This window comes from Hydra viridissima, unplaced genomic scaffold (assembly GCF_058129835.1).
Source record: "Hydra viridissima isolate aposymbiotic clone 2 unplaced genomic scaffold, HvirCarnegie_v1 scaffold_1, whole genome shotgun sequence".
In the NCBI taxonomy this organism is placed as follows: domain Eukaryota; kingdom Metazoa; phylum Cnidaria; class Hydrozoa; order Anthoathecata; family Hydridae; genus Hydra; species Hydra viridissima.
In genome coordinates this window covers 11,540,826-11,557,015 of record NW_028324300.1, presented here as the reverse complement: position 1 = coordinate 11,557,015, position 16,190 = coordinate 11,540,826, and the positions used below count along the sequence as shown (strand labels likewise).

Here is a 16,190-nt window from a genome sequence, read left to right as displayed (position 1 = left end):
ATTCAAAAGATATTTTATATAAAGTATAAATTTTTTATATAAATTTTTATAAGTAAATTTTGCATCGTTAAATCGTAAGAAATGTTTTGGTTAAAACTCTTCTAATTTTCTTCCTTCAAAATTTTCAATTTGATATGAAACCATTCCTTTTTAACTAATTATTTTGACAACATGCTTCAACTATATAAATCAGCAAGGGCGCCAAAAGGAACCTGATAAAACACCAATAAAAAATCTGATGTTTCATCACACTCCGTGAAAAAAATTTGCATTAGAAAGATACTCACGTTTCATAGCACTGATTTCCTTTGTTGCTATCAACTATTAGGCATTATGCATATTTTATTTATGCAATATTTTCATTCTATTTCATTTTTAAATTATCTGTTTATAACATATATTTCGTTTCAAAAAAACTTGAAAGAATATGTAAATAAATCTAAAACTAAAATTGCTTATATATTTGTTAATAGTAATCTAAAAGTTTGAGCCATTACTGACATAACCTTTTTCTGTTTCAAATGGTAAACTGTTTCATTTACAAAAGACTTTAATATCTTTTAAGAAACCTTTTTATTGTTATATGGATCAGAAAAACTTGGTTAAAAAGGAAATCTTTTTTTTCTGCATAGTTTTTAATTAAATTTAATGTGTCAGATGATTTGCCTTGATCAAAAATTAAATTAAACTAAACGAGAAAATCCATATCTAATTTAATACATATGATATTTATCAGTACCAGAGACAAAATCATTTTCAAATAAATTTTTATCCTTTATGAACATTTCAAGTTTTTTATCTTACTCATTTCTTCGTTCAATTCTCTTCTGATAAATCATATCAATATCCTCATTTTCAAATAATTCTTTACAAAATTGATAAAATTAAATGAAATTATTACCTTATGTTTTAAAAAAAAAAATTATTAAGGTTAGTGATTGTTCGACAACCACCTGGGAAAGCTTTCTCGGATGTAAAAAAGTAGGATCAAATATCCGAAGGTTAAAGACCATCTGAAATGTATTGGATCTGATTTTCTAAAAGCATAGAGATCTTCAAAAAAGCATATTTTCTTAAAGCAATGTGGATTTCTAAAAGGAACAGACTGAATCTATTTTACGTGCCTTAACTTTCATCTATTCATTTTTTTTGCGCCCAAATTTTTTTAAATAGCGCTTTCTTTGTCTCTGCTATTTCGGACTCGAAAAGCCAAACTGTACCATACGAAAAGGACAAATCATAATTAAGATTTCTTATTATTCATTTTGTAAAAATACATAGGCTTACAAAATTAAAATTTGTAATTTAAGATGGTTGGAGATACAGATAATATCATGGCTTTGTTTCGAGATATGCCTACTGCAGTTTGCATTCTTATGATTGTGCCAATCATATTAATTTCAGCTTCCACTTCTGGAGTAGGGGCCTCTAACGATTTTCCTGTCTACAGAATGCAGCAGTATGATTTATATGGGACTAAATACGGTAGAGAATATCTTTATTTAAAAGTTTCATTCAAGAAAATATATTTTTGATAAATAATACATAAACTGTTGCTTTGTGCCCATTTACATTTCCAAATAATCTTGAATAAGTTAGTGGATATGCAACTTCCAAATGGACAAAAAAAGCACATTTGGGACAAAGAGGTGAAAAAAATTACTGTCCTAGTCTGTGAGGACTGTGAGAAATATAGCTATGTGATATGTGATTCTATATACAATTTTGTATGTAATTGTCTTTGTTAGTTGTGCTAAAAAGTTGCTTAGGAAATTTACATTATTTTAAATGATTTTATTAAAGTTATACAAATTGCTGCAGTTTTATTTATGCAGAAAGGTAAAGATAATAAATAAAAGTTAATTATGAAGGTTTTAAAATAAAACAGGTTTTAAATAAAGTTCAACTATATATATATATATATATATATATATATATATATATATATATATATATATATATATATATATATATATATGTATATATATATATATATATATATATATATATATATATATATATATATATATATAAAATATATATATATATAGTTGAACTTTAAACCTAAGGTTTTAAATGAAGCTTTTTGTCATGAAAAAAATTTGTGATTCCTGATGTGGTAATGTGGCAATGAAAGATAATTACTTTAAAGAAATTTTCACACTGACACATTTTTTACACACTGTCTATATATTGATATAAGAAAGCATCAAGTTTTATAACTTTTATTTTATTTTACTATTGTTTACTTTGCTATTAATATCTTAATGTAGCACTTATACAATTTCAGTTTTACTTAACTGTATATTGCTCCTATAGGCTCTCGAAGTGCATCCATCAATCTAGAAGCACGATCTTTGATGTCAGAAAATTTGATTCGGCGTTGTGCTGTTGTTCGTGCAGTTCAGCTTCAAATTGATCAGTTGCAAAAAGCAATTACTGATGGACTCAGTGCACTGCTTATTTTACTGCCATCTAGCTTAGAAAAAGTTTCAGATGTAACATTGGAGGTTTTTTAGCTTTATTTTGATGTATATTAATTTGCTATACACTTACATAAAGTATATACTTACTAAGCATACAAGATTACCCCAGGTTCTGGAAAACACAGCAAATTCCAGAATACTCCTCATATTTTACAAAATGATAAAAAATTGCTATGAAAACTCTATATGTTACTCTGTATGTCTAATAGTCTTTGGAGTGGTGTATAAAGAGTTTTTAAAAGTTTAAATACAATTTTAAGTTACTATTTAGTTAAACACCACCAAACATCTGTATGTCACTGAAGAATTACTACAGTATATGGTGAACTCTCACGCTTAACACTTTGTAAATATGTTTTGACTTTATCAAAAACTAGTTGTGCTCATCTAACACAAGTTCAAAGTGTTCATTTGCACAAGTGCAAATTCAGATTTTCAATGTCACAGTTTAAACTACAAATCCATGACCATTTTTTTAACTGATTAAAATGGCTACTTTTATAATTAATGCAAAATTTGCATTAGTAATTTTTTTGAAACAAAATTATTAAAGGTATTTTTTATACATATATGCATTAATCTTTAGATCTTTTTAAATGTGGCTTCAGTTTATCTAGTGCTATGAAAATAAATATTTTTGTTAGTTGTCTTTTGTTTATGAAAACAAAAAGCAAAGTTGGACCCATTCTATCTTCTATTATCCCTTTAGCCTAAACTGTTAGCCTAATTTTTTGCTTTATTTTCAATTAAAAATGATAAGTATTTTGTCATCATAGTTGTGACATCATGACAACGATGTTACAACTCTGTCACAAAAATGTAAATTTCTTATCTGATCTGTTGGTTTTTGTTTAACACAAGGTGGTCTGAAAGTTTCTTACCCCCTATTTTATTCAATTTACTCAATTACTACGCACATGAAGCATCGCTATGAGTTAAAGTGAGAAGGCATACATAGCAACATAATGATACAACAGTTGATTTCATAGTCAGTATGTCATTTGCAGAGAGACAATCTATAATCCTTGCAGGATAACTGTTGACAATGGTTATAATATCCTTGCAGGATAACTGTTGACAATGGTTATAAAACTCAATCAATTCTGAAAATCAATCAACTGCTGACAGTTTTGAGATCATGTCTGATTAAATACAATCTCAAATTAAGATTAGGAGAGTATCTCAGTCAATCCTTGTGAAATAGAATATCATGCTCCTCTAGCCATCTCATTGTAAGATGTGCAGTGTCTTATTAGGGACATATGAACTGCTGCCAAGGAAAGGCAAGCCAACCTTTTAGGACTGGCAAGATTTCATCACAATAATATTGCCCGTTATTTGTTTTTGCACTTGCAATAATGTGAAATGGAGTCTTTCCATATCAAGTTACACCTCCAACCAACATGGTGTAAAGGGTTTTTGCAGGCCAACAAATTGGTGGCACAGTATTATAATCAGATATACAGGATGAAGGTAGACCAGGTTTTCAATAGTGAAAATGACATGTGCTCATATAAAATGGCTTTGCAAGTGGGATACAGCAGTAACTATCATGTCTCATTTGCTCTTAAAATGTAACTTATTGATTGATATTTTTAACAGATAGCAATTATTTTACATCTTAATGCTCAAAACAAACTATTTTGAACAAAAAATATTACAAATCCTTTTAGTTTGTTAAAGATATAAAAAAATACAGTAAAAATAAACACATCTTTTAGGTGTAAGCAAAGTTTTTGACTCAGTTAAAAACATTCAGCGCATTTTTATCTTTACAATAACACCACATATAGGATTAATAGGCAGGTACCACTAAGTACCATGATACATCCCTAACTCCCTTTATGGCTATCATACTTAACCAAAAAATTATTACTGATTACATACTTATTATAACTCTAGTGTTGAGCCTGATAAAATAATTGCATATAATAAGGAACTGGTTGCTATGAAAATGTTGCCAATATGAAGAAAAGTGAATTACTTTTATATAGCAACCAGACCATATTCTACCTACATCTAAATATTATTAAGTATACTGTTTTCAGCCTTCTTTAATTCAATGTAGATGCTGTTATCTTCAGCATGATGGTCAGAAACTTTTGAACTACCCTGTAATTTCTGTATTTGATTTTGACAATCTTTTGGTTGATTGAATAAGGATATTGCTTTGAGCTCTGACACTTAATTTTGGTTTTTCCTTTTGAGTAGGTTTAGAATGTCTTGTATCTGCTACTTCACTTCTAAGTTTCCCAAATATTTCTGATAAATGATCTTTTATATCTTTTAATAGTTACTCAATGTCCATTGGCATATAAAAAATATCTTTAAAAGCATGAATTCTTTACAATCTCATAACTGATTTCAAAGTGACTTCAGTCATACAAAAAAGATTAAAAGAAAGAAAAAAATAATTATTTTAAATACTTTAATATTTATGTTCCCTACTAAGATTCTTCTTTAAAAAGACATGACTTAAATCTCACATTTTTTCAGATACTTTTGATTCCTCCTAAGTAATGTTAACATTTCGGGTTTTTTTAAAAATTGAAACTCCATTTTAAAATTGATAATTTTTCTTTTTTCACAGTAAACTAATCAACTTTCCAAATTTAGGCTTTCTTGAATAATTATGGAAGCTTCATTTGATTTTAGGACCACCTACAGCTAATGATACTTTAGTAATTCAAACAATTCTTTACTGGTGTCCCAGTTATCTGCATAAAGCTAATATATATAACAGAATTTCATTTGCATATCAAAGGCTTATGTGTATATCAAAACTTCTTGAGTTGATTTTTCATTTTTTATTAAGAAAAAAAGTTATCAAATTAAACCAGGGTCTTCATAAATTCTAAATAATTCAGTACTAATTCTTGTACTTACTTAGATTTTGAAGTTGGCTACAGTATATAAAGTTGACAAATCAGCTTATTTAACAATTTTTAGATCAGCATTCATATTCAAACTATTCCTTTCAAATAAAGAGCTAAAATTGATGTTGCATCATTAGTTGTAGTTTTGGCCTATTTATTGACTTTCTTTATTCATGTTATGTTGGAAGTGCTAGAAATAAACAAGCAACCAAATTACTCTAAAGTTTCTTGAGCTGTAGAAACGCTAGTGTTTAAAACAAAGAAAAAAGAATTTAAAATTGGACTGTTAATGTATCTCATCATTTTATTGATAAAACCTGAAATACCCCTACTTCAATTAAGTAAGCTCTATCATTTTCTTCATTTTTCTCTTATAGTTGATCTCTGCTAGATTCATAATTTCTCATTAAAGTCAATAAATTCATAAATTCTTTTTGTAATGTTAAAAAACACTTTCATTACAATTTACAAAAAATTTACAAAAAAAAAAAAAAAAAAAAGGCTCATAATAAAAGTCTAGTATTTATCAGTTTCTATTAGAACATTTCTTTGGTAAGGATCATTCTTTAAACTGGAGGTATTTTTTAAAATACTCTTCAAATGTCAATTTTGGGTTTCCTTAAGTTATAAAACCGATGTTGCTTCAACTCTTTCTTTTTTTCTAACATTGTTTTGTTTTTTTATTTCACTTTGAAAATTTAAAAAGTAGTTTATATATTTACATATAAAATAGTTTGTATATTACAAGATAACTTTAAAAAATGTGAAGAAAAAAACTCAATATTTGTTGTTATCTCTGTTTAGCATATAGAGAATTTGGAAACTCATCTTTTGCAAATTGATCTTCCTATACCAGTATACTTTAGTCATGAAACAGATGCTTTAAAAAACTTATTTGAAGATATCACTTCTAGTGTCAATGGTGATGCTGCATCTTCTGCTCTAAAAGGTTACCTCATTTCTTCTCAACTTTGTAAAAAAAGTTTCTTTCACATTTTTTGATGATCTCTTATAAATTTTTTTTCAGCATTTCGAGAATAGTCATGACTATTATCAAAAGAGTAATCAGTAGACATGTTTAATCATGGAATATTTTGCATCATAGCTCATATTGTGAAAACTAATTTAATATGAAGGATGTTTTAACTAACATAAGTTTAAAATATTTTAATTACTTTCACCAGCAGTGAGTTTTTTATTTTCATATTTGCTGAACAACTAAAATTTCTGTAAAGCAAAATTATGTATAATGAAAATAAATCAGGGTCTTCACATTGGTTTTCAAATAAATTGAAAACCTAAAATTTAAACAGATGCAAGAGCATTGTGAAATCAGATTTTGCAACATTTAAAAGTTACCATAAAATTCAAAATCAATTTTTCTGTAAAATTTGTGCATTTTTTTTTATATTACAAAATCTTTTATCTGTTATTAGCCATGACAGCAGTGGCATCAGCAAACAGTTTTCATTTTGTGACAGATGCTGGTGAATCACAGGTCATGGCAGATTTTCCTATTATTAGTTTGCAGGTTAGTTTTACAAAATGGATTTTTGAGTTTTATTTAGAATTATTTTTTCACCATCAATAGTGAAAGAACAAAACTGTCTTTTTTTAAAAGTATGTTAAGGGGTATCATTTTAATTTTTGGAGTTGAATTTTAAAAAAGCAACCAGAGTTTCAGCAGATTTAATCCCCTCATTTCGTTAAGAAACCATCATTGAAAAAAATCAAAATAGCAAAAAGGCATATGTTATTGTTTTTTCATGCAAAGTTATGTTTTGCTAAATATAACCTAGAAACAACAAAAAATGATTTACACTCAACCTATTTATAAAAGTTTGTATAATCAGCTTACCAAAAACTTAAGATATTCGAGTTATAAATTTTTTTCCTTCATGTAAACCATAGTAAAAATACAATCTCCCATCTTAAAAAATAGTATACAATAATTTTTGATTTACCAGACAAGTCACCACGCTACAAATCATTGTTGACAATAATTGTTATTCTATGGTAAGATGACTGCAGGAAGATGTTGTAAATGTTTTTTATTAGTTGTTCTAAGTATTTTTAAATCAAATCTTATTTCATTAAAAAAGAAAAAATAAGCAAACAATTTTAAATTGTACATCAAAATGTTTTAGGGAAAATTAACTGGCCAAGGTTTAGAAGATCAGCTTCCCACTGTTGCAATAGTAACACATTATGACTCCTTCAGTATTGTACCTGTAAATATCTTTGTTTTGTTTGTGTTTTTTTATTTACTTGAATAAAAAATAGAATTTTTGTATACATTGTATAAAATGCATCCTAATAATTTTCTGTAGAAACTTTCCTTTGGTGCAGATGCTACAGCCTCTGGTGTTGTTGCATTATTAGAACTTGCACGAGTTTTTAATTTGTGAGTTTTTAAATACTCTTTTATAAACTTTCTAGTTAAGTATTTTTTATTAATTAAACAAATTTGAGGGTTTACTAGTGTTGTGGTATGATAGAATAATTTTTTTTGTTTGTAGGTTATATAGTGAAGCATCCACTAGACCAAAGTATCTTTTCACCGGAAGGGTTCTTTGTTATTATTTTTGTAATTGTAAATCTTATATAGGTTGTTTTTTTTTTTCTTTTTTTTCATTACTTTTTTAATTTTTTGAGGATCCCTAAGTGATCATCTCTATGAACTTTTACTTTATCAAAAATCTATGACCTTCAGATATAATCAGTTTGAGGAAATTTTCAGAAAAGGAGCAAATAACCCTCTCTATACATGAGGCAAAAAATAAAAAATTCAAGATTAAAAAATGACCTTATCAGTCAACTCTACCCTTTACATACACAAAAACTAAAAAAAAGGTTATTTAGTGGAAGAGTGTTTTTTTTTATTATAAAAAAAAAGGTGTAATATGATGAATGTTTTAAAATTATATCATCGTAATTATTTCAAAATCAAATAATGATCAAAAACTTTTTGAATTTGAAAATTACCAAATTTGTAAATTTATTCACAAACCAAAATGCAAAAAAAAAATTGTTTTTAGTAACTTTTCAATAGAATGTTATATAAGAACATAGTTAGAATGTATATTCATGAAATATTAAAAAAAAAAAAAAATTAAAAAAAAAAATATTAAATTTATAAGTATCAGAATATTATTTTTCATGTTTTTTGCTCTTCATTGAATAAATAAAATGGCTGTCATTTTTGTAAATAAAATGGCTCTCATACCAACAGCTTATTCTGGTTGGTTGTTAAAAAATTTATTATGCTAAATTAAATAAAACTTGTTATTAAGTTATTTTCAAATTAGTGCCTGTTTTTCTAATTTTTAATTCCGAGGATGTATGGTGTTGACCAACTAGCTCAGCAAGTTTACTTCTATTTTGGTTGAGCATTAAAGAGAAAGCATAAAAAATTTTATTAATTAATTTTTATTTTGCTTTTCTCTCAAGTTTTCTGAAAATGTTCTAATTTTGAACCATCTGTTTTTGTCCTTTTATTTTGGTCCTTATAATTGATGGGTTTTTTTATGTTAACTTACACTTACAGAGAGATCAGTAATAAAATTTGGCAAACTAATTTAAAAAAATGACTTTTATGATTACTCTGAAAGCAAATTTATTCAAGATTTTAGATAACAAAAAAAAAAAAAAAAAAAAAAAAAATTATATTAACTCTCTTTGTTCAAAATTTAATGATTATAATCTTGACAAAAGATAAACTGAACATAAACAAAGTTTTCAGAGTGATAATTAAAAAAAGATTTTTAAACAATAATTCAAGATATTTTCTTAACAAGTAATGAGTAGCTAATAGTTGACTGATATTTTCCAAAGCTATTTAATTTGTCATTGATATCATTAAAAATGGGAACTAATACCAAGGAATGGTTGCAAAACATTCAGAACAACATTTAACAACAAGAGAACCTTTTGTTTTTTGAATAAAATTTTAGAATATTTTAATTTTATTGAAATGCGTCTTGCCCCTTCTTTGAGATAAAGCAGAAAATTTTCAAATACTTATTGTAACAAATTCCAAATATTTCCTCTGAAAAATTTAAATCCTAATGTTAAAACTAAGTTTGTATTGACATCTTAGAGTAAATTGACATTTAATCTAAAGAAATGTATAAATTTTAAATTCTTATAAAGCTTGGGAAGTATGTTAAAATTACAGCTATAAATGCATCCATTAAAAGTTAACATTTTTGGTTTTAATGCTGCAGAATACTGCAAGGCACTTAGGTAATACATTAAAATTTTTTTTTCATCAGTTATCTGATTTTGTTATGATTCATACTTTTAAAGTTTTGACTTAACTATTACAAGATATAATCTTTTATTTCTCCTTGCTGGTGGTGGAAAATTTAACTACCAAGGAACAAAGAAATGGATAGAACAGAATGTGGAATCATCTGGTAATTTTGTTGGGTGTTACACTTTCTAATGTATGAATGGTAACGATTTATTGATATTTTTATCAGTAATTTCATAGTGTATTGGAATTATTTTCATAGAAATTAGTTTGTTAGCTGAAGCAGATTATGTGTTGTGCATTGATGCTATTGGTCAAGGAACTAACTTGAATCTTCATGTATCAAAACCACCAAAAGAAGGATCACCTTCATATTTTTTAGTTCAGGTAAAGTTGAGATAATCATTGCGTATGCAAAAATACAGATATAATTTTACCACAAATATGATGATCTATTTTTTTTGTTTAAATATTTTAAAATTAATTTTCTTTGTTTAAATCCTCTTCTTTTTTTTCTTTTAGGAATTTAAAAAGGTACATTTACTTTTTAAGTTAATTTATGTTAATTGTTGTATTCATTTAAGTTAATTTATGTTGAATTATTGTAATTACTTAAGTTAATTTATGTTAAATAATTTTTTTTTAAGTTATCTTATTTTTTGTTAAATTATTGTATTCATTTATTTACTTGGTTAATAGTTTTAAGCTATTTAAAACAGCCAAAAGTTCTCTTTTGTATTGTTAAATTGGTGTATTAATATAGTTCCAGATGTAATTACTTTCCTTTTATTTAAGGTGATGAGTGAGCTGTACTCTGACTCTGCTTTCAACATAGTACACAAAAAAGTTAATCTTGCTGAAGATATGTTAGATTGGGAACATGAAAGATTCTCAATGAGACGTTTGCCTGCTGGAACATTTTCACATTCTGATAAGCCAAATAAAAGAGGATCAATTTTAGATACTAAGTGAGCACAACTTTTAATCTTTGCAATACTTTTTTAAGCATTTGTATTTTTGTACTATTTATAAATCCATACTTCAAAAAAGACGTAGCAACTTCTTAATAAGCTGAAAACAGTTTTTCTTCTTATTTTACTTTTATTTTATCTCTTTTTTTTTTTTTGTTCAAATTTTTAATTTTTTTTAATATCTAAAGAAGCAATGAGTTTTATTTCACAAAGCTAATGTCTTACTATTAAAGTCATTTCTAAATGGTTTTTAAAGCCTTAAGTTGGCTTATTGTTGAATTTTCTTTTGTAAATAAACAAAAATACTGAAGCTTAGGAGATATTGTCTCCATAAATCATTTTCTCAATATTTTAACTACTTCTTTATGGTTTCAGAATAAGCAGTGTGGCATTAGAAAGAAATATCAAAGTTATTGCAGAAGGATTGGCAAGACATATCTATAATTTATCAGGAAAGGTACTTTGATCATCCTATTACATTTATTTTAAAAATTCACTTGGAATTTGCTTGCCTGTAGTTTTTTAGTAAGCATGTTGTTGAAAATTAAAGGAATATAAGTTTTGTTCTTTAAGGGAAATATGTAATCAGCATTTAATGCATTTTCTGATTCTTACTTTAATGGGTTTTTTTTAGTCTTTTTCTAACAAGTTGGAAATCTTTTCAGGAAATATGGTAAGAATTCATTTTTTACTTATTGCAGAGAAAATTTTAAATATTCTAATACTAATTCCAAGCAGCTAAATTTTTATAAAAGTAGTATTATTTCTCTTTGTTATACTAAAAAGAAGGTTGATGGCTTCCTCTGTTTCACCCTCTCCTCCTCTACTTTTTTGAGTCTAAAAAAGTTTTATAATTTTTTTAAATATATAATTATATATATAACTATAACTTTCTCTTATTAGAATTTTTATAATATAATTATTTAACATTTAATTATCTGGTATATAAATAGTTATGCGTAAATATATATAGTTGTAAATATGAAATAAAAATGAAAAATAGAAATAAGTTACTATAATACATAACTGGATGAAAAGAAAGTCATTACTTAAAACTAATCAAGTTGTATGAATGAGTTTTTTTATTGTTTAGGCTCTAGATAATGATCACATTAATTCATGGATGAATCATCTCTCATCACAATCTCGCTCTCAACAATTAATAAATAAGGATAGCCGTTTACTTTCTGCCATGGAAGAGGTATTGAAATAACTGATTTTTTTTTTAAAAGAATGTTTCTTTTTGGTCCATTTCGTGCTACTTGGCATATTTGTTTTACATCTGTTTTTTTTTTTTTATATATATATATTTATATTTGTTTTATAGTTTTGTGCAATTCATACACTATCCCTAGAATCTGATAGATAAAAATGTTGCTTTTAGTTAAAGATATTAGTTATTTAGAATACAATTGTTAAAAGAAGACATTACACCTGGATATGTTTTAAGTCCTAATAAAATAATACTTAGGTTAGGAAAGTTCACAGAACTCCCCTAAAAAAAAAAAAAAAGAAGAGTTTTTCTTAATTTTATTTTATCAAATGTTCAAAATAATGTCCATCGTTATTTATACAAAGTTGCATCCTTTCAAGCCATTGGTCAAACGTTTTTTTATACTCTTCTTTGGGTATACTTTGAAGTAGCTTCGTTATGCAAGTATTTTTACTTTCGACGTCAGTATCGTCATCAAGATTTTTTTTTATCAAGTCGAATAGCCAATAATCAGAATCAAAAGTCTGGTGAGAATGGTGGGTGGCAAGTTATTGTAATTCCAGTTTGGTTTAGACAATTTGTGACAGTTTCAGTCACATGGGGTCAAGCATTATCATGGAGAAATTTGAAATTTTGAGTGTCTGTTTTAGGTCTTTGCTTATTTATTTTGCATATAAGAGAATTCAAAAAATTCTTTATATAATATTCGCTAGTAATGTTTTCTCCCTTTTCAACATAACCCAAATGAACAACACCTGTTGTTTTGAAGAAGATGTAAAGCATGTTTTTCGGCTGAAACCTGTTGCATCTTACTATAGTTCTTGGACTTTCACCTTCACCGACCCAACTAGCTGACTTGTGTCCAACTTGTCTCAAATAAAACCACGACTCATCCCCTGTAATATTATCACATAGTCTCCATGGGCCGTTTCTGAAAAGAGCTAAATTTTCCTTACATGCCTCAACTCTATTCTTGCAATTCTGATCTTGTGGGGTATTCAACACAATATTAGTTCTCTTTTTTTAAGTGCGTTGTGAATGATTTCGTTGATTGTAAAACGATTAATCATTGTCAGGACTTCAATTATATCATGTGTTGCATGCGGATTTTCTTCAATAATGGCTCGCACACATTCAATATTCTCAGCTGTATACGTGGTTTGAGGGTGCCCTGAGCGAGGATCATCTTCGAGACTCTCTCTACCATCTTTAAATAAAGTAGCCCACTTGGCAACTGTACTATATTTTGGAGCTTGGTCACCATAAACTAAAACCAACTCATCGGTTATGTCTTGTGCTGAAACTCCAAGTAGAGCATGGGTTTTAATATATGCTCGATATTCAAATTTTTCCATTTTTAAATTTTTTCTTTTAAACGTATATAATAAAATTAAAATAACTTTTTTAATAAACATTCAAAATATTTTAACAAGTACTTAAAATGTTCATAATTAAACACAGTTTAAAATGATATATAAATATTTAATTATTTCCTGTCTCATTGTATCTTTATAGATGAAGTTCTACGAACTTTCCTAACGACCTAAGTAGCTCACATTTATGTTTTTGAGAGTATTTTTTACTGAGATGAATACTAAAACAACATTCTGTGTTAATATCTTCAACAGTTGGCCTTAAAAAGAAAATCCTTGAGTTTTAATGTTGGCTAAGTATTATATTAATACTCAAACTAGTTTTAATAACTTTTTATTTTGCATTAGATTTTATCACAGTATTTACGTGAAGTAAAGCAAATAGTTACCAAGGCAGATAAAAAGTAATGCATTTAATAAATATAATTTTTTTATTAACCTCTTGCTTCTTTGTTGTGCACTATTGTTGTTATTCATTGTTTTTGTTTTTTTTAGAGACCCTGAGTTTGTTTTTTACGATGTTTTTGAATCCAATATGAGTGTCTACAAGTAATTCATTTTTTTTTTTTTTGTTCTGTTTATTGTTTTTATTGTTTTAATGAATTGATATAAATTTTATTCTGCGTCATTTTTTAATTAATATATAATCAGTTTGAAACCTTTAGTTTATGAAAAAGTGTTATTTAAATTACTTTTTTGTTTTTTTTATTTGCAATATATATATATAAAATTCAATTACAGTGTGAAACCTGCTTTATTTGACTTAATACTCGCCATTGGTATTACTTTTTATCTATGCGTTGTCTACATTTTCGTAGAGGTGAGTGGTTCAGTTTCGATCATTGATTTCATAGCTTACAATATTTACTTTTTAATAAAGTTTAAAATAAAAAATTTTAAAAACCGTTCCATATTGACGTAATTGCTTTTAACAACTTATTGCATAGTTATAGCATATTGCATTGCATGAGTTTCCTATTTTTTTTTATGTCCATCATCAAGTTCTTTGTAGGGGGAAGTAAACTTCAAGTGCTTATTTTCGTTATAGAACTTCACAATTTTTACAGCTCTTCTTCCTACTACGAAAAAACAAAAGAACAATTAGTATGTGTAACAACATTTTACATACAGCTATTTGTATGCTGCTGCCATTTTTATTTTTTTATGAAATTTACTTTATTACCGTTGTTTTTTTTAAAATTGTTTTAAAAAACCCAATCGTAAAATTTGTTCCAATCATATTATAAATTTATCCCAATTTTACATTTTATGAGGAAAATTAACGGCCGGATTACCTTGATTTTCATGTAATATAGTAACATAGTGTTACTTATGCTTTATGAGAAGATTCAACAGTAGTCTTAATTCAACGGCCGTTCGCAGAAAAAAGAGACTTCAAAATAATATTAAAAAAAAAAAATCAAATTGATTTTTTTTTTTTTTCTCAAAAATTTTTTAAATTGGAATAAAAAGTAACAAAATTCGTATTTTATTTTTTTCTGTTTTTTTCCTTTTATTTGTTTCGACGAACATTATTCAATTTTATTTTTGTTGAATTGGCAAAAATTAGCAACCTCTATTCGGATCGAAACTACACGTTTTTTTGTGGAATTAAAAAAAAAATTTTTGCACCAAAAAATTTCTTGCATTCCTGACAGCTTAGTAACTTTTTAGATTAATTCACTCACCACTTCAATGATAAGGTTTTGAATAACTGTTTTAATCAGTGATCAGCAAACAGACTGTTGGGATTACAGCCTTTCGAATTTTAAATTGCAGAATTCATATTGCTTGTAGCATTTGTATTATAATTCCTTTAGCGATAGTTGTAAGTAGAGTTAGGACTATTGTAATTGTAATGAAAACAATAACAGTAACAATAATTATTGTTATTGTATTAACTTAACTTAGAAACAATAACGATACTTTTGATTTACAACTATTGTAGTTCTGTAATACAATAACAATAAATATTGTATTGCAATTCATCTTTATAAAACAATAACAATATCTGAAAAAAAAGTGTATTGTAATGACCCACTGCAATAATAATAAATATTGTATTGTAATTCGTCTTTGTAATACAATAACAATATATTGTTATTGTAATAAAAGAAATTATTTTATTGTCAAAATTTAATAAATGTTTTAATAGTCCAGTTGCCGACTATATACCCTTTTCCCCTTGAAATAGGGTACAACTAATATTTAATGATTGATTCTATTTTACTGAAACATAATGGGAGGGGGAAGGGGTGCCAGAATGGTAAATTGGGCAATTTTAAATATGGAAAATCAAAGTTAAAGGGATCAAAAAAAAGGAAATCACCTTTTTTCTGCAAATGAAAGGGGTTCGGTAGACCTAAGACAGCGGTTCATGATAAAATACGTCCTGAGAAATAAAAAATATCAAAAATAACAGTAAGTTCGTCAGAGATTAATATAAATACGTTAAAATACGTTAGCCTTTCTACTTTAATGTAAAGTAATACACTACAATAATTATTGTAATTGTTTTCATCAAAACAATATAATAGTTATTGTAATTTTTTTTCATTAAAACAATACAATAATTCTCGAATTTTATTGTATTGTTAGAAAAAAAAAGAAAAACAATACAATACTTATTATAATTGTTTTTCATCACAGCAATACAATACCAAAATAAAATTTTTTTATTGTTTCTGTAATATTACAATACAATATTATTGTATTGTAATGTGTAATTGTATTTAATTTTTACAATTACAATGATAATAGTCCTAACCCTAGTTGTAAGAGCTGGTAATGTTTCGATTATAAATAATCAAAAACTAGAAGTTAAATTTTCTTAAGAATCAAAAAAAAAAGGCTTAAATCGGTAAACTTAATTTCCTTAAGTTTAATTCGTGAAAATAGTGAACCACCACCTTAAACGAATTGTTCGACAATTTAGAATTTAGAATTCGAATCAAAATAATCGAAGCTTAAAGTTGTTACCTACGTTCGATAGCCGTCAGTTCAACAATTAAATGCA

The 16,190-nt window shown here is 26.6% G+C and overlaps 1 protein-coding gene across 1 annotated transcript; it reads left to right on the top strand.

Annotated features, from left to right (window-relative positions):
- Positions 1-1,184: 1,184 nt before the first annotated feature.
- Positions 1,185-14,353, top strand: LOC145187798 (BOS complex subunit ncln-like). The gene is made up of 18 exons (XM_090092428.1): positions 1,185-1,485; positions 2,320-2,510; positions 6,167-6,311; positions 6,799-6,893; positions 7,510-7,593; positions 7,693-7,766; positions 7,882-7,911; positions 9,692-9,780; positions 9,880-10,004; positions 10,140-10,151; positions 10,413-10,585; positions 10,964-11,045; positions 11,223-11,261; positions 11,682-11,789; positions 13,523-13,578; positions 13,670-13,723; positions 13,916-13,994; positions 14,223-14,353. The coding sequence occupies exons 1-18, from the start codon at positions 1,311-1,313 to the stop codon at positions 14,277-14,279; spliced, it is 1,668 nt and encodes a 555-aa protein (XP_089948554.1). The 5' UTR covers positions 1,185-1,310; the 3' UTR covers positions 14,280-14,353.
- The last annotated feature ends 1,837 nt before the right edge of the window (positions 14,354-16,190 follow it).